At 44.4% G+C, this 22,232-nt stretch overlaps 8 protein-coding genes across 8 annotated transcripts; 2 read left to right on the top strand and 6 right to left on the bottom strand.

Moving 5' to 3' along the window:
• Window positions 1-3,445: 3,445 nt before the first annotated feature.
• Window positions 3,446-5,207, bottom strand: N7537_010124 (DUF3176 domain-containing protein; the record flags this gene model as incomplete). The annotated part of the gene is made up of 2 exons (XM_056901178.1): window positions 3,446-4,533; window positions 4,595-5,207. 2 exons carry the CDS (start codon window positions 5,205-5,207, stop codon window positions 3,446-3,448), a joined length of 1,701 nt encoding a protein of 566 aa, XP_056749846.1.
• A 1,301-nt stretch (window positions 5,208-6,508) lies between these two features.
• Window positions 6,509-7,855, top strand: N7537_010123 (uncharacterized protein; the record flags this gene model as incomplete). The annotated part of the gene is made up of 3 exons (XM_056901177.1): window positions 6,509-6,796; window positions 6,868-7,639; window positions 7,701-7,855. The coding sequence occupies 3 exons, from the start codon at window positions 6,509-6,511 to the stop codon at window positions 7,853-7,855; spliced, it is 1,215 nt and encodes a 404-aa protein (XP_056749845.1).
• Window positions 7,856-8,817: 962 nt separating this feature from the next.
• On the bottom strand, window positions 8,818-9,970 carry N7537_010122 (uncharacterized protein; the record flags this gene model as incomplete). The annotated part of the gene is made up of 2 exons (XM_056901176.1): window positions 8,818-9,437; window positions 9,493-9,970. The coding sequence occupies 2 exons, from the start codon at window positions 9,968-9,970 to the stop codon at window positions 8,818-8,820; spliced, it is 1,098 nt and encodes a 365-aa protein (XP_056749844.1).
• A 1,410-nt stretch (window positions 9,971-11,380) lies between these two features.
• On the bottom strand, window positions 11,381-12,285 carry N7537_010121 (uncharacterized protein; the record flags this gene model as incomplete). Its single annotated transcript, XM_056901175.1, has 3 exons — window positions 11,381-11,537; window positions 11,590-11,667; window positions 11,738-12,285. The coding sequence occupies 3 exons, from the start codon at window positions 12,283-12,285 to the stop codon at window positions 11,381-11,383; spliced, it is 783 nt and encodes a 260-aa protein (XP_056749843.1).
• Window positions 12,286-12,948: 663 nt separating this feature from the next.
• On the bottom strand, window positions 12,949-13,185 carry N7537_010120 (hybrid NRPS/PKS enzyme; the record flags this gene model as incomplete). Its single annotated transcript, XM_056901174.1, has 1 exon — window positions 12,949-13,185. The coding sequence occupies one exon, from the start codon at window positions 13,183-13,185 to the stop codon at window positions 12,949-12,951; it is 237 nt and encodes a 78-aa protein (XP_056749842.1).
• A 558-nt stretch (window positions 13,186-13,743) lies between these two features.
• N7537_010119 (PAF acetylhydrolase family protein) lies at window positions 13,744-14,865 on the bottom strand (the record flags this gene model as incomplete). The annotated part of the gene is made up of 1 exon (XM_056901173.1): window positions 13,744-14,865. The coding sequence occupies one exon, from the start codon at window positions 14,863-14,865 to the stop codon at window positions 13,744-13,746; it is 1,122 nt and encodes a 373-aa protein (XP_056749841.1).
• Window positions 14,866-15,315: 450 nt separating this feature from the next.
• N7537_010118 (uncharacterized protein) lies at window positions 15,316-16,943 on the top strand (the record flags this gene model as incomplete). Its single annotated transcript, XM_056901172.1, has 4 exons — window positions 15,316-15,414; window positions 15,469-15,999; window positions 16,075-16,364; window positions 16,421-16,943. Coding segments are annotated over 4 exons (1,443 nt in total), but the record flags the coding sequence as incomplete, so codon positions are not given.
• Window positions 16,944-20,024: 3,081 nt separating this feature from the next.
• On the bottom strand, window positions 20,025-21,839 carry N7537_010117 (GMC family oxidoreductase; the record flags this gene model as incomplete). The annotated part of the gene is made up of 1 exon (XM_056901171.1): window positions 20,025-21,839. One exon carries the CDS (start codon window positions 21,837-21,839, stop codon window positions 20,025-20,027), a length of 1,815 nt encoding a protein of 604 aa, XP_056749839.1.
• Window positions 21,840-22,232: the final 393 nt, after the last annotated feature.

The following is a 22,232-nucleotide window of genomic DNA, read 5'->3' as shown; positions in this document are numbered from 1 at the left end:
TAATTACTAGCTTAATATCTATATATACTAAGGTTCTCTCTTTAGTAACTATCTCTCTAGCTACTTAGCTAGCTATTTTATTATCTATTTTATTAACTATATCGATAGCTATATTAGCTATATTATTAGGTATATCGATAGCTATATCGGTAGCTATCTAGCCTTACTTAGTAAGCTTAGTTTTATTATCTAGAGCTATCCTCGCTATCGATCTAGGTATTTATATCTATATACTACGCTTAACCTACGCTTCTTCTATAGTAAGTATAGCTAGCTATATACTTAATACTAGTCTATTTATTATAGTATTAACTATATTCTCTTACTTAGGTAGGGGTCTCGATTTCGAATACCGTCTTATCTTATCGAATATAGTATCTCGAACGATATCTACCCTCCCTATACCGCTAGTATATCTCTTATAAAGGAACTATACTTTATATAGGTTCTTAGAGATATACCTAACGAGATATCCTATCTCTACTCTAGATAATATCTTATCTAATTAGGTCCTTTTAATAATTCTCGAGTATATTAAGTACCTATATAACCTTATATTTAATAGGTTAATTATCTAATATTAGATCCCGTCTAATATAGTATATTTTATTAATTCCTTCTAAGGTATAATCTATTAGCTACTAGTTTTACTAGGTTTAATAACCTTAATAGGGGTCCTATTTAGGATATATATCGCTATATATATTACCTCTAGCTATAGAGTATAAGATAGCTCTATATTATTAATTAACGCTCTAGTAGTATATACTACTATCCCTCTAGATCTCTTAGCTAGACTATTTATTTCTAGTAAGCTAGGTAGTAAATACTTAATAGTATATCCCTCTACCTCTATTATTAATTTAATCTTATTACTAGCGCTCCGCTTATTATAGTAGACTACTTTAATTTCTAGTTTTAACTAGTTCTTAACTAGTACTAGGAATTTCCTAATAGCTATCTAGTAGTTATTTTTCTTAGTATAGATAAATATAAAGTAGTATTTAATACTATCTAGGTAGAAGTAAGTTAACTAGATATATCTATTATAGGCCGGCTAATTCTATACTAGGTCGAAATAGACCCTTCTAAATATACTATATACTTAGCCTATCTTCTAGTAAGAGATCTATCTTAGTACCTCTACTAATTAATAAGCTTTATATATCTACTTTTCGTTACTAGGGTTACTTTTAATAGTAATACCTTTCGTTATCTTTACTAGCTTCTTAATACGCTATTAGCCGATATAGCCTAGGCGTCTATCTTAGATTTAAATCGATACTTCTACTCTTAGTTCTTAAGCTAACTTCTTAATTACGAATACTAAATCCTTAGGTTCGAGTATAGGATACTAAAGATCCTTTAATTAGGTTAACTAGGATAGCTTTATATCCTAATAGACTTTAAAAATTAATTGTCTATCTTTAGATATAATATAGTCCCTTCTAAAGTTTATTATAAGACCTTCTTTTATTATTAACCTATAGGATATTAGATTAGTATAGAAATTAGGAGAGTATCTAACGTTATATAACTCTATCCTTACTATCTTTCTACTATTAGGACTAATACTATAGATAACTATAGTACCTACCCTATCGATTTTCGTCTCTATATCTCTTATTTATACGCTACTCTATATATCCTCGAACGTTATAAATAACTCTCGATTATTATATATATATATTTATACTCTAGTATCGACTATCTAGCGCTTTTATATAGGCTATATATTATCGATTTAGGTCTAATTTTAGGTAGATATAATAGTAGTAGAGATGTTAATATACTTACTAGCCGGTAATATAGTTACCTATACTATATTAGATACTATCTTATTAGCTACTATCTTACTAGCTACTATCTTACTAGCTACTATCTTACTAGCTACTATACTAGCTTTTAGACTAGCTTTTAGACTAGCTTCTAGATTAGCTTCTAAACTAGCTTAGGGTATAGGTTTAGAGGAGAAGAAGCTATAACCTTAGTCTTTAAAAGCGGTATTTACTTACTTTTATACTTTTAGCTTTAGCTTTTAACGTCGCTAGTTAACCTAGGCTTTCTAAGCGGGGTTAGCTTTTATTACTTTCTTTTATTTATCCTTAGTACCTTAGTTTCTTATATATAAAGGCGGCTTATTCTTATCGAATACGTCCTAATATTTCTAAGCTAGATACCGGCTATTACTTTAGCTATATAAATAGGATCTATTAAAAAGCTAGGTTTTAGGCTTAGCTTTTTTATAACCTTACTATATCGAAAATATAGCTCTAGAAATACCTCTTTAGTTAGTAGCTAGCTTAATATAGGTAATTCTCTAGTAAGCTCTATATCGGTTAAGAAGCTCGGTAAATATAAATATTATATTATCTACTTTATCTTATAGTCTTAGAGTCTATATTTTATAAAACCTAAGGGATATTACTAAGATAGTATCTAGGAATTAAGTTAGAGTATTATCTACTTCTAGTATTTTCGCTTTTTTATACCTTACTTATATAGTCTCCTAGTTTAATAACTATTTATCGATATCGATATTCCGATCTAATCCTCGATCTAAGGTACGCTAAAGCTAACGAAGCCTAGCTATATTTATTAGATTATACTCGGCGGCGAACTATTATTAGAGGTTATAGAGGAGATTATATAGTATCTTAAAGTCGATAATAAACGGTTAGTAGTTAGCGTAGACGCTATTCCGAATAGCTATTACTACTATATTTAGTCCTTTCTTTTACTAGGTATAGGCTACGTTATTATTAGCCTATTCTATCTATAGTATCTTATATATATCGACCTAATAGTCTTTATACTATATTTATACTTCTATAATTAAGATAACTTTCTTAGGTACTACTAGTAGCTCTAGTCTCTTATTATTACTAGGATTATATAGCTCCTATACGTCGAATTATACTATAATCGATTTAATATTAGCTAGCTATATATCCTATATCGTTATATCCTTTAGTATAACGCGAGAGGATATATCCGCGGAGAGGTATTTAGCTATTTAATATTCGTTATCCTTTATAGATAGGCTTCCGATTCTTAATTTAGGGGTTAGTTTAGGGGTTAGCTTCGGCGATAGGGGTAACGATATAATATCACTTTAACCTTAATTCGACGATAGCTAGGTTTAATAGAACGATTCCGGGCTTATAACTAACGGAAAGCTAGTATACGAACAATATATGGTATAAATGACTAATGTTAATAACTCTAACTAACTAAAATGACAAAACCCGCTATTTCAACAATCTGTGCGGACCATGATGACTAACTGTAATATGCACTTTTGTATGGTATGCCTGGTACCCAATGTCATATGATGTTTCCGGTATATTACCTGGTTTCTACCCTGTATTCGGACTTAGTATTCGACATCTAACTATTATAATTGGCCTTCTCATAACTCATCTATACTACCTCAACCTTGATCTTATCGTAGCGCTACCTTAGCCTTTTTCGCCTCGTCCTCAATTTCATTAAGATCCTTGCCCGTAGTCTGCAGGAGCCCAAGTCGCTCGTTATGTTCGCAAGCCAGAACAGCAAGCGTCGAAGACTTCCACAAGGGAACATGACGGCTCTGACGATTGCTCAAAATACTGAAGATGGCGAACAAAATCGCTAACCCCTCAGTCACAATGGGGACAATGAAGTACCCCCAACGGATGGAAACATATGGCTCGCTCTGAATTCTTTCTCCATGTGCAGGCTGGGTATTCGGACCATACCGCAGGTAGTTCGTCATAGCAGTCGCCATTTTGTTGAACCGGTCGCCAAGGTCCACATCGCCACTCAAAGTCGCGGCGACACCAAGGTTTGTATTGTCATAGTTCCCATCGACCCACTCGGTAGCCATTGTCGTGGACTGGAAGAAATTTACCACTGCGTAGAGACCAGCGTAGCTCATTCCAAGCGCAGGAATATGGGTATCACCGCTTGTTGTCTCATTGGTGTAGACGTGTTGGAACTTGCTTTCCCTTCCGTCGGGCAAGAGTGCCCAGGGATTCTTCATACCGAAATCGACCTCCCGCCTGTTCGCAGAGAAATCACTACCATTGGCCTTGGCACCTGTGTATTCGTAGGCCGTGAGAAAGAGGGAGCACTCTGTGATGTTGATGTCGCGCATTATAAAATTGTAGTCGGGGCTGGATCTATAGATTCCGAACCGAGCGATTTCGGGGAAGGTATCTCGCAATCCAGGATTTGCTGGATCGAACTTCACCAGTGAGGTTGCATTCATGTAGTACGATGTCGCCAAATCGGTAAATCCATAGCGAGTTGAAATGTTAATGCCGCCTGGCGTTGTCATATTGCATCGTTGTAGCGAAAATTTACCACCCGAACAGGTGGCTGCCTGCATTGTTTCCTGGGTGACGTTCCTGCACTCGGCCTTAAACCCAATTGATATGTATGAGTCGGTCCAGCGACATTCTCCAGGGCAGGTGAAAGGTTCACTGGTATTGACGCCATACAGGCCCTGGAAGATGGCGGACTGCATATCGGGGTCCTGCGGGATGCTCTCTAGTCAGGAGCATGTTAGCTGCATTTGTTATTTGAGGTATTTTGGATCGTCGATACTCACGGATACCAGAGTTAGCAAGGCCACTCTGTGCACCCACGCTGTAATTGTGCGCATATCCGAAGCTGGCGGTGTCGGTAGAAGAGATGACGGGTCGCTGGTTAATTAGAACCACCTGTTGCGCAAATGGCGAGAACGTAAGCCGCAAGATCGTGATGAATGCGCCGATGGTGGCTATATTCCATTTGACGGTGGTAAGCATCATAATAGAACCCCAAACACCCCGACTCGCTCCGTCAAATGTTTCAAAGTCGGTCAGCTTGCGAGGCCCGTTCTTGAAGTGAAGCCATTTAGACTGTCCAATAAATGAGCTAACACCGTGCATCAACGCCGTGGTACATGCAGTCGTCAGAATCGAAACTGTTGCATTGAGAGAGATACCGCCGCGCCAGGCAGAGAGAGGCTTGTTGTCCATATACGAGAAGATAATGGCAATTCCAATGAGGAGGAACAGGGCCAGAATCGAACTGATCGATTCCAAAAGCCATTCCTTTGGGGAGTAGAGTGGGTGGCGCTTATATTCAGTAGTAGCTGTAGTTTGAGGCTCGGTGTCTACATCAGAGATCTGAGTAGGCTCATATGGATGAGCTTTCGGGTCACTGTCAACTCCGGCCATGGTGACAGCCTGTAGCTATGGATCTGCGATAGAGATTCTTTTGAGCGAGAGAGTCAACATGAAGATGACACAACGCGATCAACTGTGGAGCGTAAGGCTGGCTAGTGTGATTGATGCCTAACTTCTGGGATTGACACAAATTTAGGCTTGATGGTGGTGGGCGTTTCTCCAAGGACTTTGAATCAAAAAGGTTTGTCCTTCCGGTGGGACCTGCAAAGGGTCTCCAGAGCTGTCATCCTTTCGTACTCAATATGGGAAAGTCTCCAAACGCCACGAAATCAGATACTCGTATTATAAATACTGACTAGGGCGAGGAAGTCCACCTCCAATTGGTGGAAAACGAGAACTGCGATCATGTTTGCGGCTGAAGACCAGCATGGGAAACGAAATTCCTGTCAGTTCTCGTATTCCCCACCCCCAGCCCCCACAACGCTAGAGTTAGGATTGCTGGGCATCGCCAGGTCAGCCTATCAGCGATGGTCTATTTACTCTTCAAAGGGGCCGAACAGAAATGAACTTGCGAACCCAAGCCTTCATTTGGCGGGTGAGTGAAGCAAAAGAAGCTCCTTGTGGGCGATAATAGATGGCACCCCGTCTGTTATTCCCCGTTCCTGAACTCATTTTGTTGTATAATAATTACAATATCAGAAACTACACTTGAATTTCCTTGCCGTTTGGGTGGCTTCGGGTGCTCAGGTTTCAGGCACCAAAGTATGTTGTATGCCTTCCAAGGGGTCTGGGTCATGTCATGCGCAATGTCTGAAGGCATGGGTCAAAGGGGTGGCTAGCTGAATCACAATCAGACCTGCATTAGTTAACAGAAGGGTTAACTTAATTAAACCCAAAATTGGTGTTTTACTGGGATTCCCACTCCCAAGTGAGGTCCGACACGGGCCAGGCCGTTTTGTCCAAGCTCATCCCCGATTTCTCATTGGCTGAACTCAATTTATATTATCCCGTTCCAATCTTCATGCATTGAGACTATCCCAATTCAGGTTAAACCATGGAGGACTTGGTCCCCAAGACCCCCGTGCACCCAGTCAGTCGACCCAGCTTTGCTTATATTGTTCTTGGAGAGGACTTGGGATAATCTCGTGCCAAGCCCACCAACACACTAACCGGTGTTAGTAGTGTGCTGGTGGGCTTGGCAACGATTATTAGGCTACTTTTGCTGACCGTTGAGGCTGAGCATTTCAACAGAAAGCTTACCAGTATCTAGAAAATGATGAAATACTCTCAATAAAGTCACCTATTGAGGTTGTGTCTTTACTAGATACCTCTCTGTTTATCCGGAAGTGACCATGTTACTCCTTCTGCCCTACATTGTGGCATGCACCCTGTTACATTTACAGGGTGCTGCAGCACTTCCACAGGAAATAACCCCATCTGAAGTCTCGACCGTAGCATCGGCCACACCCACAGGAATATCCGTTGTGGAAAATGAAAGAACTTGTGATTTTGATACGATGAACGATTTCTTCGACTACACCAAAAAGAACGGTCTCAACATCACCGTGGAGGTCCAGAACTGCCAGAATCTGTGCCTACTCACGTACGGGGTTGGAAACCCCGATCTTTCTGGGATCGGCGTAAGTAAACACAAACTTTCTCTATTTTTTGCGCCAGCGGAGCTGATCGATTGTGCCTCCCTGTAATCCAGATGATGTATGCATATAGCATACAAACCGGACTTACTATTCTCGTCGGTCCTGTTTATCGTTTACTCTATCTCACCCTAGCGCCAGTGAGCCACTTCATCCGAGACTTACGAGACGTTCAAACGAATTTCTTCTCCTCAAATGGCTTCTTCGTCGGCTCATCCGCCCTAGCCACGCTCGCAAACTTATCACAGAATCCATCCACCTTTGAGATCGCCGAGATGCAGGCCATGGCCTTCCTGCAAGTTAACAGTATTCTCGTGACCTTCTTCTGCCTGGTCGTCGCGCAACCAATGTCGCGCTGGGCCGCGCGGGTGCTGCTCTATTTCATAGTGTTTGTCCTAGTCGTTGTCGCCCTAGGCCTGAGCCATTTGGGTAGCGATAGCAGGGAAAACTGGAGACTTGCCTCTGATGGATGCGCACACAGCTCAACAGACTATAGCGTCATAAACCCTATCCCGTATCCATCATGGACTGTCGCTATCTTTGCCGTCGCGGGTACCATGACATTCTGGATACAGTCTCTTAAGCAGAAATTCCAGGCAGACATGTTACATAAGTCGCTCTTTAGGCTATTGATGCTGTTTTGGGTCATGCTGATTGGACTCTTGACTGCGGGTATGGTGGTCGGCCTAACGATGATGTGGCGACAGCGAAACCATCTACGAAGCTTGGCGAGAGACCAATTTGAGGACGATCAGTGGGGATTCGGACAAATTGCTGCTTTGACGATCTGGGCACCGATTCCGGTTGAACTGCTCTATATTCTGAATGGTAAATAGCTGCTCACATTATTAGTCGGATTTGGTCAAGCTAACATTGCACCTTGTTACAGAATTGGCCCAACGGAAGTCCAAAAGATGGAATCGCTTGAATCACACCATTAGTGTTTTCTTCTCTCCGAAGGCTTTGCAGGAAGACCAAGCTACACCCAGTTCCAACCTACAACCCGAAATGAAAGACCAGGGTGGACGTGGAGGGGTGGTCTAGGTTGTTGCCTGTTAAGCAATTATGTTTTATCCGTTATGATTTTTGCATTACCCCATCCATGATTAACCGTCGAATACATCTTCGAACCGGCAAGCGGTAGTCAGACCCCAGGTATATATTTACCGGCGGGCAGGTACAGTACCAATTTTAGATCACAGTCATCTAATTAATAATTTGAATTACCAATAATTCCATGAACTGACGATATATTTTATAAGGTAATTCAGGTCGTACCAGAAAAATTGTGTTGCACCACGTAGTAGATAGATACCCCTTGGATCATTTCCAACAGATGGTCGGAAGAGAGAGCACTTGATCAATTAACAATTCATCTTATTATTAATTTTTAATACTAGAGACTTCTAAGGTTGCCTACACAGATATTGTAAACCTAACAAAAAGCCTCGAGGCTTTTGATAAACCTCCGTTGAGTTGATATCAAAAATACACTAATTGAGGCCAGACCTCCATAACCTCCCCCCCCCCCAAGTAAATAGACGTATACCCTTCCTTACTATGTGATCAAGTACTAGCGGGAGACCAAATCTAAACTACTGTGGAGGCTGCAAAATCGTGGCCTCTGGCGCTACTATCGCATCGCCATAAAACCTCGTAGATACATTTCCGCCTAGCTTCCCCGTAAATGCCTCAACAGCCTCCAGCATAATCCTCACTATTATTTCTGGTTGGCTCAGAAAGGGAGAATGGCTCGTCTGAAGCCCATACTTCCTAACAAAGTACCATGTCCCGTGATTATTGAGCTCACAAGTCTCCGACAGCCACAAATGTTGGGTCCATCAATACTACCTACGAGGAATCCTGCAGGGATCCCTGTAGTATGAACGTGGAAAATCTGGATGAGATTCATATAGTATGGAATGCACAGTGGTAGGAAGGAAGAGAAATATGAGGAAGCAAGATCTAAGTACTAACTACAGGTGCCGTCACCATGGGTGCTAATGTCACAGGCCATCCGACCAGTACGCTAGATCCTCGGCTGCCAGAGATGCCACGCTCGGATACGCCCACGCCTTGGGGTCAAAGGATCCGACCTTCTTTGCGGACTGCAAATAGTTGTGAAGCTTGCTTGAAAGCTCTGCCGACTCCGTGGTGAACGATTGCAGCTCCTGGAGTCGGTACCGAGGGTCACAGAGATGCCAGGTGACGTAACCTTGGCAAAATGTGCGCAGTGTGTGCATTATTCTGGGGTCCTTGTCACGAAATACGGCGAGGAGCTGCTCTGAGTCCGCAATCGCGTCATCGGTCGACTTCTTGAGGCCCTCCTCCAGGGTAACCTTATCGCACCGAGCATAACTGTTTGCCAAGTTGGTCTGGTCACGCGGCTCGTCAAACTCCTTGTAGAAGGATAGCAGGCCGTTCACAAAGGTAATCCAGTTTTCTATCTGCACAATGGCGGTCGTTATTTCTGCAAACAGCTCGCTCTCATCAAATCGTTCCTTAGGGAATATGGAACCCCCAATGCATTGCCCCAGTGCGTTCATTTGTCGCAGAAATATTGGGTAGTTCAAGGACCCAGGGAGACCCATAAGGTTGTGTTGCTCAACCCAACAGCCTTCAAAGACTTTGCAAGCTGCAGTCAGTATGATGTGTGGGAGGGAAGGTGGAGGTATACTTACACTCTGTTGTTGAGCGAATTACATTCAGCCCGCAGTAGGGACCGTAGTGCCGAAGAACCTGAGGGAAGTGGTTATTCACCATTTGCCACCACGGGTGCTCCTGAGGTAGACCGGCCAATATGGTATTGTAAAATGACTTCATGCTCTCTGTGGGATCGTCGTCATGACTGTCGTTAAGGATGAGCATATATGTGTAGTGAATGCTCAGGTCGACCATAACCTTTTCCGAGGCTGTGGCCCAACTATATACGACCATGGTAACCATTGCTTGCAGCAAGGGTTGCAGATTGCTTGGGCTCACTTTGATTTGCTTCTGTCTGTCGTAATGAGCAAAGTGCTTGGCCGTTTTGGTATACACATAGTGGAGCTTGGCAAGGCGCTCTTCACGCGTATAATTTGTGTCGTTATACTGTATCGTGTCCAAAAATTGAACCACAGAGTTGGAATAGTTGTCAGTAGGGAAGCGTTGAGTCGCCATAGTTACTGTGTCTCGAGAGGCAAATCTTGATGCGGATGATGGGATTCGTTCAGTAGATGTGGGCGAGGTTATGGGAGGCACATGGATAACACCCCAACAGACTTAAATAATAACCATTCGAGTGGGTCCATTTGCTGTGTAGTATCCATCACCTGCGTCGTACCAATACCAACGCCTTATTTTGCCAACAATGAATGGTAACGACTATAGGATGTAATATATATATTTCTTAATTGAGCTCGCGATCTGCCCCCAACTCGACGGTGACCCAATGGGTAGGGTATATATTTACCTTGATTCCTAGCAAAATCCAAAACTATTTTAAAGTAGAAATGCAACTTACGCCATCCATTAAGGTGTTTTAGGCAGAGCGAGTTTCTTTGGATTACGTTATGTACCTCTTCGACAAGATAATTCAAGTGAGTCAAGAAATAACCGAGAAAGGAAAGCATGATTAGAATAGGCCTATACCGTATGACCACTACTGAATTGTTGGTTGATCTAGAACCATCTAGCGCTTTGGACTTAATTGATGGGAGTACAGAGAATGCGCTGTACGAATAGGGATTCTACTCCTATTGGCTATTATTGCGGGAAGAAATACCGACGTACTATTCACTTCCCCTTTAGGACTTGAGTGCCGGGGCAATAGGGCTCCGGGGGTGTACTTTGCCTATGTACCGGATTTCCTATGCCACGGCTTGGCTTTCCCTTGGGGTTTTAGTGCTCGCCCCCTCTCCGCTTTTGCTCATTGAGTAGAACTAAGTACGCCTCTGAGCGCTCTGATCCGATTAGTGAGCATTATGTAGGCTCACTGAGCAAGCATGACCCACTCACTAAGCGCTCTGATTTGCTCACTGAGCACAACCTGAGCGTCAGGCACCTTAATAAAACGTAACACGCTAGCGTCATCCACATGAAACCCTCGTTCTTTAGATTGCCCCCACTCTCCCTCCTATCAAAAAGGCATTGGTGTTGATAACTTGACGTTTTATTTTGGTACACTTGCTGATAAACATTGCGCCTCGATGGAGCCTAAGGGGTGATCAGCCAATCAATCAATCAATTAAACTGTATGCTCCTGGGAACTCTTACCTACTAGTTCTAGGCATGGACGGAGTACTAGTCTTAGAGTAATTACACAAATCTACTAACGTCGCACTAAACAGCTCAAAGCCAGGACTTAGGTCAGCAGGACTAGCCTGCCCATATGGTCGTGCCTGAACTCTTGATAGAGGTTAACGCCCAAGAGGGTCTGAATCAAGCCAGCTAGCCTAGCTTCGAACTAAATCAATGTTGTTCATTATGGTCTACGCTAGAAATGAACATAGATCATAAATGTATTATTTCATAGCATAGCATATAAAAGACCAATATGAGGCCGAACGAACAATTTGAATTTCTGCTTAGCTACCATTTCCAGCGTGAAGTGTCTTTATCACAGTCTTCATCCTCATATCTAATTGGGGGGTCGGGTTTGGCGAGGTCGAACATCGCTAACCACACGGCACCAAACTCAACCGGACGTTTAGGTTTACCGGCCTTATGGAACTGTCCGATAAAGTACCTATAGTATATCAGTACGTAAGCTCGCGTCAGATGGCGTGGAAATGACATGCAGTGTTTGCGTCTCCCGATTCCAAACCAGACCTTTTGCCCTGGGCACACTAGGCCACCACCCGTTCTCGAATAGCTTGCTAAATCGTCGATAATAGTTAGATTCAAGGACGGGGAGAGAGAGAGAGACGGAAGAACTATTGAACTTACGGAAGAGCCCTAATAAATACTGAGCGAACTTGCTCTCTCTCGAAGCTTTCGAGACCCCAAAATGAATCTGCGCCATTACTATCGCCGAGGCGTAGCCCTGGAACGATTTCCCACACAAGCCAAATAATGAAACCACCTGGAACTAGCCCTGAGCGATCCTGAGTACCGAATTTGTATCCAAGAAGCTTTGGTGTGTTACTTGAGCGCTTTTGAGTGAGATCCAGAAGGGCGGTTAGTTCTCGCGGGGTGAATGTTGTGGCTTGTTGACCTCTGGTATCCGCATCATCCATTTCAGTGGTTCGATGGGGAACTTGTACGTAGATTCGCATGAACGCTGTCTTGATACGGTCTTGGGGGTCACAGCATAGGAGTTTAGCGGAGGCGAAAGAACCGCAACCGAAGGCATCGTTTTCCCCCTTGTGGACCTGAGAGTCATGCTCGTTCAGCTTCTCGAGGATATTCCACTGGGAAGGGCGGGGTTGATCAAGAGCGATAATAGTTCCAGGGTCGACGCCCTTTCGGAACCAGGTTGAGTATGAGGACGACATTGGAGGTGCGTGGGAGAGGGTGTTATGGGTGGGGGGTTTGGGGAGGTTGAGAAGGTGAGGGTGAAGGAGGCTCTTATGTGGGTCACCTGTTATGTATGACGAAGGCGGAACTTTCCATTTTATCACGGGTAGGTGGTGTGGCTGACGATGATTGTTTGGGATGTGTCACGATCTATGGAAAACCATATTTCAGCCTCTGCCAATTGTCTAGTAAGCTTGAAAATACCACGAGTAATTAAGTGGTGGTATCCTACACAGCTTTTGGAAAAGTAAAGCATTGAAGACCCATGTTAATCCTCATCGGCACCTAGCTTATAGTCAGACTGATCACTTATATACATCATAGCATTGGCCTGTTACGTAGGAGGCGATCCAAATAACGCGATATGATAATACTCATGAGGATAGAGTGCCTGAAATCAATCTAGTAATTTGCTCTAGGAAAATTGAAGGAGAATCCTCACCCCCCCCCCCCCTCTTTCCCTCCCTACTAAAGATTCGCGGCTGGTGAAATTCTTGAAATCTGACGGTGCGGAAACTCATCGCAGGCGCGTCGCGTCAAGATCAGGAACCAGTCTGGCCATCTTCAGCTGAAAGAGAACCGAGAGCCCGCTACATCCGGTCTATGGCGCGACGAAAGACACTCGAAGCCCCATAAAGCCTCTATCCTAAGGTAGCCCACTGAGCACCCTTGCTGGTGAAAGTACACAAAATCTGGGGCGGCAGCACCTTGGGAATGGTAGCGGTGCGCGAGCTTGTCTGCAAGTTGCTCCGCAAATGGAGGGCAGCTCGGAACGGGAAGTCTGTCCTTCGGAATAGAGTGTAGACAAGTCGGCCTAGATCCGTATTAGCATGCACGCGAAGATATCTTGCCAGCGACCCAGTATTTGCCTCGAACATTACTGCCATCAGCGCTTACGCCGTGTGGTAACTATTTCAGCACATAGCCGTTCGTAAGCCAGCGCCATCCTAGCTCTCTATGATGGCGTGGATAGTCGTGCTGCCGATGCTAAAGCTATTGACACTAAGGCGTTCCTTATGGGACACCCGGGAGTGGTGACGAGATTGGCCTTTTATTCAAACTTCGCCATCCACGTCCATTCACCCTTGAACAATTTTTAATATCGCGTTAAAGAGGATATAAAAATTCATGAAAGGCCTAGTAGCAACAGTAAATCCTAAGCGCAGAACCAAGGGACGGACTGCTTGTAGAGAGCTCTATCGACCCGTACTGTTCGATGTCAGGTATGTAATTATCCAAAATTTATTTCGTGGCATTATCCTATCTTAAGAAATAGGACTAGATCTGCTCATCCACTTGGTCACCTAGCTCCGTGCAGTCTGACTGTTGCCTGAATATACCCAATCTAGTCTCTCTCAATCGCCTTCCATAGTATCTTCCATATAAAAACATATTCAGATAATTCGACATTCGTCATACTTCGCATGTATTCTGGTTTACCGCGCAACGACCGATATCTCCGAATACTGTGAAATGACCTCCTGAAGTGGAGTAGGTGAAGTTTGACGAAGTCCAAACCCCAAAAAGGCAACGACAGTTCGGTGAACAATTTCGAATGCCTTGAACCCATCCAAAGTTCCAACCATGGCTTGAATGGCCGGGGCCTTTTGAACTGGTAGACCCAGGAGCTTCATCAGGAACGACAAGTCGGAGAATGCGTAATGTTGAGCCTTAGCCAGTTCTAGCTCTAATTTCCATCCCCGCAGATTCGACCAAAACTCTTTCCACGTTGGGTCTGTCGTCTGAGTTTTGTTTTCGTGTCCGAACAGAAGGAATGGACCACGAAGCCCTTCTTGAACCACTGGTCCAAACATTGACCCGTCCAGGTTTGCTCCGGCGATAATCCGATGGTCCAAATGCATGGCTTCGGCGGTAGCTGCACCCCCAAGCGAGTGACCGTACATGGCGACCTGGCGAGTTCTCAACCCCGCGGCACCCGTTCCAGGGAGTAGAGCTGCTACACCAGCCTTTGTGCTCAACTGATCCAGCACAAACGTCACATCTCGCGCTCGGGTTTCGACATCCAGTGGAACCTGCGCGTCACTAATGTTTGCTGCAGTCACGACACTTCCATCCGGGAACTCCAGGAACTCAGTATCGTAGGGATGGTCGATAGACACCACGATGTAACCGGTGCTAGCCACAGCCTGTGCAATGGCATTGTAGAACAGCCGCGTCGTGCCCAGACCTGGCGAGAAGATCACCACTGGAAGGTGGAGGTGATGGCCTTTAGGCGGTTCTGGGCACGCCTGGAAAGAGATGGATTGAAGCGACCCGTTGGGAAGTCCGTATGCGCCATATAGGTCGGAGTAGTATGCGGCAGTTGCGGGGGGTAGGTAATCTATCTTCTCGAGATCGACTTTGCAGTTGGTTGGAGCGAAGATTGAAGCCATCACTGCACGCGGTCCATGATGGGGGTCAAAGGGATCAAGTCTGGTCTTTTCGACCATCTTTGCCGTGTTGTAAAACACATCGTATTGTCCGGGTGGGTCGGGGATCACCACTGCAGATACAGACATGGCCACAATGGGCAGCAGACTAAGAATTTGGAGCATCATCAGTCACTAGAAGACGCAGTTGAGGATGAAAGAGATATGAAAATATAGTCTGCGAAATCTTGTTGAAGTAGATGATGGCATTCTAACAAAGATAGCCAGAGGACCACCCTGACCTTTATATAGTTGGAGCGGTAGACCAGCATTTGCCTGTTCGCAAAGCTCCCGTAGCGACTTTTCTGTCCAAATCAATGAATTTCCCAAATAGGAATGTATAGAGCGTAGTTGATAACTAACACTCACCTAGAACAATTAGGTAATCTTGGAACCGTCCGGGGAACCAAAGTGGGTCCTTTGTCTCGCGATATTACTTCCTAATTAGGTTAGCGCCATCGGGCACCTCGCAGCCTGCTGGCGGACGAGGCAGGTCTCGCTCTAATATATCCATTTTCATCGTAGTGCTCATTGGGGATACGCGCCATTTATCTGTTCGTTAGAAATTTCCTCGAGATAATGTCCACATCAACAACGTTGCAGGGGAGAATGGTCGGCCCCCTGGACAAGCGAAGGCGGATGACGCGCTGCCTCGGCTGCGCCAAACGACGCATCAAGGTCTGGGACCTGAAACTCCAATTCCATGGGGTTAATGTAGCTAACTCTTAGTAGTGTGAAGGGGGATTTCCGTGTGTTTATTGCGTTCGAAAAAACGCGATATGCGTTGCCCAGCAGCACTCGGGACATGGTATGACAAAGTTTGTCAACAAAAACCAGCAAGACGATTTTTGTGGACACCACCAAAAGTCTGAGCAGAAGGGGATGTTCATTCCAAATACGGAAACCCTTGGGGCTCACCCACTTAATTTCATCGGGAAAGATGAGGGTACCCGCCGTCTTGATTATTTTGCCTCTTTTATTGAGCACAACATGTTCACGACGAGCTTCGCATCAATAGTTCCGGACTTGCTTCCTCTAATTTCAACTTCCCCAGTTCTGTATCATGCAGTAATAGCGGTTGGTGCATTGGATGCGAACCGACATACCGGTGGACGCGCATTACAGGGAGAGAAATCAGCCTATGTGGATTCGATAACCTCTTACCATAAGTCAATGGGTATCTTGCGGTCATGTCTGGGAAATAGAGACGTGATGCAAAAAGACGACATCCTCTGGGCTACGTTTTTCCTGGGGTTGTTTGAGGTATGCTTCTTGTTATAAAGGGAATTCTCTAGCGGACACATTAAATACTTGCTTGACTGACATCAATACACCTAGTTACTCTCAGACGAATCCGGCGAAGGTTGGGTTAAGCACATGCTCTATGGAACGTCAAAAATGCTCCAGCTTGCAGGACCAACCGATTATATGTCATCGGCCCGAAGGATATTCTACGACCTGTTTCGTGTCCTAGAAGCCAGCCGAGCATTAATCTATAATGAAGAAACTATTCTTTCTCAGGAATGCTGGCTTGCACTCCAAAAGTCCCTGTCGAGCAGTGCCACTCGATGGGACCCCATGGAAGAGATTATAACCCTCATGATTGAAACATCCGCCTTCAGCCTACGGTAAGTTCACACTGATGAATGAGCGACTTTTTCTATTTTACTAATCTGACAGACAGAGCCGGTGCTATAATTGAGAATATTCCCGAAGCAGAACGATTCAGGCATCCATCAGTTGCTCTGATCGCAGCTGAGGGACTCGATGTCCAAGAAACTATCTACACCTGGCACATGAAAACGTTGCTGCAGTTGGTCCAGGATGGCCCTAATCAATATTCAAACTTAGCTTTGCTATATTATCACGCTCTGCTAATCTTTCTCTCTGGAAATTATGATTACTTTCCATACTGGAATAAGATCCCGGCCCCGGTGCTATCCCCTATTGAAATTTCGGAACACCTCACCACGATGCTGTACTTATCGGGCGAGGTTTTGCACCACTCCAAGATTCCGGGGGTGATGCTGCTTTTCCCAGTAACCGTTGCAGGAGCCCGGGCCCGAAGAGTCGATCAAAAATCAGAGATACTGAATGTGCTCAGCGAGATCTTTTGCAGAGGGTTCGTGGTCGCAAACAGGATACGGGATAATTTGCTAGAACGGTGGGCCGAAAGGGATCAGGAGGAGACAATATCCCTGGGACTGGGTATTTAATTATGCACGTTTTTCTTGATGCAAAGTACTTCATTAAGAATCAAATAAAACCAAACCCAGCCATCCGTATGAGCGTCCAGTTCCATTCATTCTGCCTCATGCTCGAAATGCTGCCGACCCAGCTCTTCCATCTCCATAGTCAATTCTTCGACGAACAGAGAGCTCAAAAATCCCAATGTTCCAAATGCTACCAGTTCATACCAGATTGTCTGTATGGCATCCTTATACGCATTCCGAATAAGGTCCCATGGAGCAGGGGAAATATCGGCTGTTCGTAGATAGGGAATAAAGCTTATAGCCTTACTAGGGTCTTTTAACAATGCCAACGAAGCGGGTAACGCGATGCCTTTAACCCTATTGGCGAAGATACTACTAAATATAGTTGTACTAACTATAAGACCTATAAGAGCACTAAAGAGCCTAAAGGAGACTATGATTCCTATTACGAGACCCTAGTTATCGGATATAGCGCTAGCTTATATTAGTATCGGAGGGACGCTGAATATTATACCGATATCAATCCCTATAAACACCTAGAAACCACTAGTAATAGCTATTAAGGATAATTAGTCCTATACTAAGAAGATACTATAGCTAATAGCGAGAAATACCTATCTACTCTAAATCTCCTATAAGTATTTACGGAAGAAATCAATAGCGAAGGCGGTAATTCCTGTAAAAATGAGGACTATATAATAGAATGGTAGGATCGAAATAGAAGATTTAAGTGGTATCTCGAGGTAGACGGCTTAAAAAAATAGTAGAAGATATTACAAAAGAGTATATAGTACGAACCTATAGATAAAGCTTCTAAATAGAGTTATTTAAGCCATTCTCGAGCCGAAGATACGGTAGGGGAATATAGGGTCTATCTAATAACCCTTGTAAAATACAAATCCTACTAGAATCAAAGCACTAATTATTAGCGGGACTATGGTTCTCTACGAGCTCTAAGGATATATATTCCCTATTTAACTAAGAGGTAGGGCGAAAAGAACACAACCGGCCATAAATAGTAGTATTCTAAGCTAGTCGATACGGCTAAGCTAAGAGCGGATAGACTACTTAATAGGTTGGGTTTTAGTGATAATATTGGGGAAATCGGTGCGATATAATCCTTGTCGTCGAGCTTTATCCAGTTGCTAGCGGGAAATAAGGAAACAACGCTTTAAGCGGGCCGGCTAAATGTGGGCTTGCGGAGGTTAACAAAGCCTCAAATCATAGCAAACTCAGGAGATCGACAAAATTCACTCATAGCTTTCACTCCGTTAACTCTTTCTTTTCGATGGATGCGTTGGATTGGCAATCGAGTCGGCACTCGTAATCCGGCCCCCAATTCCCACCTTTGCTGAGCATGGGGGCTTTTTCCGACGTACCTCCGACTGCATATGAAGGAATATGTTTTCCGTCCGAGAGTGAATCAGGCCCACCGGAACATAGCTCTCTCATTGGGTAATGCCTTACCGCCTCTTGGCTTCTCGAAGCATGTACACTAATTTTAATTTTGTATACCAATCTCAACTTCTCTTTTAAATTTCTACACCTATATATATAGTAGTGGGGAAATAGGCTCCCCACTACGCAATTGCCCCTGTCTCTTCTTCTTTTTCCATATGTTGTTATGTAAGCATTGAGATTATGAGGTTACAAGTAGCAGATAGTAGCAGATAGATACAGATTGAGAATACACACTCCTACACCTCTCTGAATCCACTTCCAGGGCAGTGCACCTGGGTTCCTTTGTACGCAAGGTCGGGTATGAAGCTGAGTTACGGATGCTGAATTGACCCGTATGCCGTAGAGCATACAGCCTTGAGCGTTCCCCTCTTCAATATATATCATAATGTACGCCCAACTATTGACCTTGAACCCTATAAAGATGAGATCATCCCCCTTTTCCGAACCGACGTATCTTTCACTTCTATATATATCACTATTGTTATATGCTAGGTCAATGAATGAAGGAAGAGTGCATTCTAACTAGAATAACAAAGCTAGAGAAGAGAGAAATAGAGAATATATAGAGGATCTCTAAGGATTAATCTGTCGAACAAAGGAATAAAGAAACCAAGAAAGCAAGCATGTGACAAAGTATGTGATCACGTAGATCGTGTAAAACATGGCGATACGCGTATAGGGGGATCCACTTACTATCATATAAGTTCGGCTCGGCGGCTAGGCGGGACGCAATAGATTGGCTTTTAGTTTTACGGCCAGCATAGTAACGGGTTAGCTTTAGCAATAGGAAATATAAGAATGTATAGTTTACCTAGAGGAAAGCTTCTAGCGGGGGCTAGAGTAAGCGTACGGGAGTGGTAGTGGGAAGGCTTTAACGCTAAGAAATAAGGTATAGGTACGAATAACATTATATTTAGTACATTTTTTTAAAGGTATTAAATACTATTGTCGACCTAGTACTTTAGGCAACTATTCATAACCTTAGCTAGGATATAATTGTAGAGGTAAAAAAGACTATACTATATTTTCAACATAGTACTTGTAAAGTTAGAGTGGATCTAAAACTCTACCTGCCAACAGTCGCCCGTACCCGTCATGAGTAATACGACAGGGATTCGACTTGGTCCCGATAATTTTCCAGCGGTTTCACCGAGCAAAATACTGTAGGTCTTACGTGATTTTATAGCTACACCAACCATCTTTGGATAGCTAATTTCCATAAATGAGCTAAACACTGGACAATTTGTACTTCGACACTGACTAGTTGTTGTTGAAACAAAAGTCATAAGACTAGTACAAATATATAAATATATATGTATCTATGCACAGGGTAGAAAATATAGAAGAAAAAGTCCGAGCCCCGCCTATCGGCCCGTCTATCGGCCCGTCTATCAACCCGTCTATCATCCCGTCTATCATCCCGTCTATCATCCCGTCTATCATCTCATCTATCGCAATTTAAACAAAGGTTTCCCCGCAAAGATGCACCACTAGGGTGGACCCGAAGGAAAGTAGAAGCCATAACGATCCGACCTGTACTGGTTCTGCCATATGTGTGTGTATATCCAGTGGGAACACCATGATGCACACAAGGCATCAAGTGGCGAGAGAGGATCAGTTCAAAGCAGCATGATAGTCGGCAAGGATGGCTTCGGAGATCTTCTCAGCCATGCCGTAAAAGACGGTCATAACATGAGACGAAACTTGAGTTGGGGGAATCGAGCCGTCAATCACACGCAGACTTTCAACATCATAGACGCGAGCAGCAGCGTCCACGACACCGCCAAGTTCCTTCGCCATCATGGAACATGTGCCGACTCCATGGTAGTTGGGACGGAAATTCTGCTTGACATAGTCTACCCATTGGTCGAGAGTAGCGTTGTAAGCTAAGTTATTTCCGGGAATGGTCTCGCTGTTGAAGTACTTCGTCATTTCACCTTTGTTGGAAATCTCACGAGCCAATTTTGAGGCTGCTGCTTGGCCAAGGAGATCGAGCTCATTTAAAAAGTATTGAGGGTCATATGCAAAGCGACGGAGATAAGGGTCACTGTCCAGGATGTGGACATAGCCGCGGGTGAAAGGAATGAGATCCCATAGGTCAAGGTTTAGTTTTCCAGCGGTGTCAATGAAGATCTCAGCATAAGAGACGTCTGAGTTGACGAGCCAGTCACGGTAATTTTCATATTGAATCAGGAGCGCGGTTTCGTTGTGGAAGCCGCCCCGGGAGACAGCATCTTTCGCCCACTCTGCAAGTTTGGTGTTTAGGAGCTGGTGAGCACGAGGTGCCTGATCTCCGAAGGTTTCATTGAAGGTGGCAAAATACGCAGCCTGGCCCTGGCCTGCACCAATTGAGTTGATAGTAGAGCGGACAGTGGTGGTAGTTTGATCTTGGAGATTAAGACCAACGGGCAACTCAACAAGCTGTTCAACTCCTACCTTGTCGAGAACAGTCTTCAAGCCAATGCCAGAATGCTCAAGTATCTGCGGAGACACGGCTGATCCAGCGGCCAAAAGTACCTCATGTCTAGCATGGACGTCAAAGTTGACCTTGTTATGCGTGCCAAAGTTGACTCCAACGGCTTTAGGAGTGGAGGAGGTGGTATCGAACAAAACCCGTCCGACCATTTGACCAGTCAGAACCTTCAAGTTTGTCCGTTTGTAGTTCGGCAGAAGCCACTCGCGAGCGGCATCTGACCGAGTCTGATCTTCATGCACATCGTTGGGGAACATCGATATACCATGAGGAACACCACAGCTGAAATCCTTCTGAACTGGAACACCAGATTTCTTAGCAGTGTTCATGAGGCTTTTGATCATGGGCGAGAAGCTCTCTCCGGTGTCTCGGGGGCCGACATGGACGGTACCATTGACGCCATGGCAGGAAGGATCAAAGTGATGCCCAGCAGCAATCTGAGCAGGGTTCGGTGGACGGGAGTCCTCGACCTTGTTCATATACGGGAGCAGATTATTCCAGTTCCACCCTTCCATTCCAAACACCTCCTCCCAGGAGTTAACCTGCGCCTTGTGTGGACGTGTCCAGGAACCTCCATTCACCAATGTCGATCCTCCCAGTCCTTTGCCTGACCGAACAATCTCAGTGCGATTGTGAATGGCAAGCGGAATCGTTTCAAAGGCTTGGTCGACGGAGGTAGTGAAGATATCACCATAGTGGTTGAGATTTTCAATGATAGGACCAATGTTCGAGTCATAGAACCCACTTTCGATGACGAGAACGGTGATGTTGGGGTTCTCGGTGAGACGTGCAGCGACGGTAAGACCGGTTAAACCTCCACCGGCAATGATATAGTCGAAAGTTTCGCCGGTCACCTTTGTTGGGTCGGTGAGCAGGCTCGACTGGAGATCGAATTGCTTCTGTGGAAGGGCCGCAGCCACGACAACAAGGCCGGATAGGACGCCGAGGAACTTCATCCCTAGAGGCGGCTTTGACGATTTAAAGAAGCCGAAAATCAATGAAAAGGATGGATGAGAGAATTATCAAATGCGATGAATGGAAGATTTAGGGCATGGGATTGGAACATCTTTATATTTTCATCCCGTCGATCACAGCAATGAAGCCCTGCTCCAAGATACTGCATAGTATACACATGGCCAAATCCATCTACCCGGGTGTACCGCAGTAGTACAGCACAACATGGTAGTAGCATTGGCTATTATTGGTACAACCTTGGAAGTTTACATTTACAAGATAAGATCTTGGCGCCCAGAAAGGCAGCAGAGTACATGTGGTTTACCAAGAGAACCTTATCCACCCTGAAGGATTGACTCTGTAGATCATCTCAGTGAATACAGTGGCACACAAGG

The sequence above is a fragment of the Penicillium hordei genome (genome assembly GCF_028827395.1).
Source record: "Penicillium hordei strain IBT 12815 chromosome Unknown utg000005l_segment0_segment0, whole genome shotgun sequence".
NCBI lineage: Eukaryota > Fungi > Ascomycota > Eurotiomycetes > Eurotiales > Aspergillaceae > Penicillium > Penicillium hordei.
This window is presented reverse-complemented; position numbering and strand designations above follow the sequence as displayed.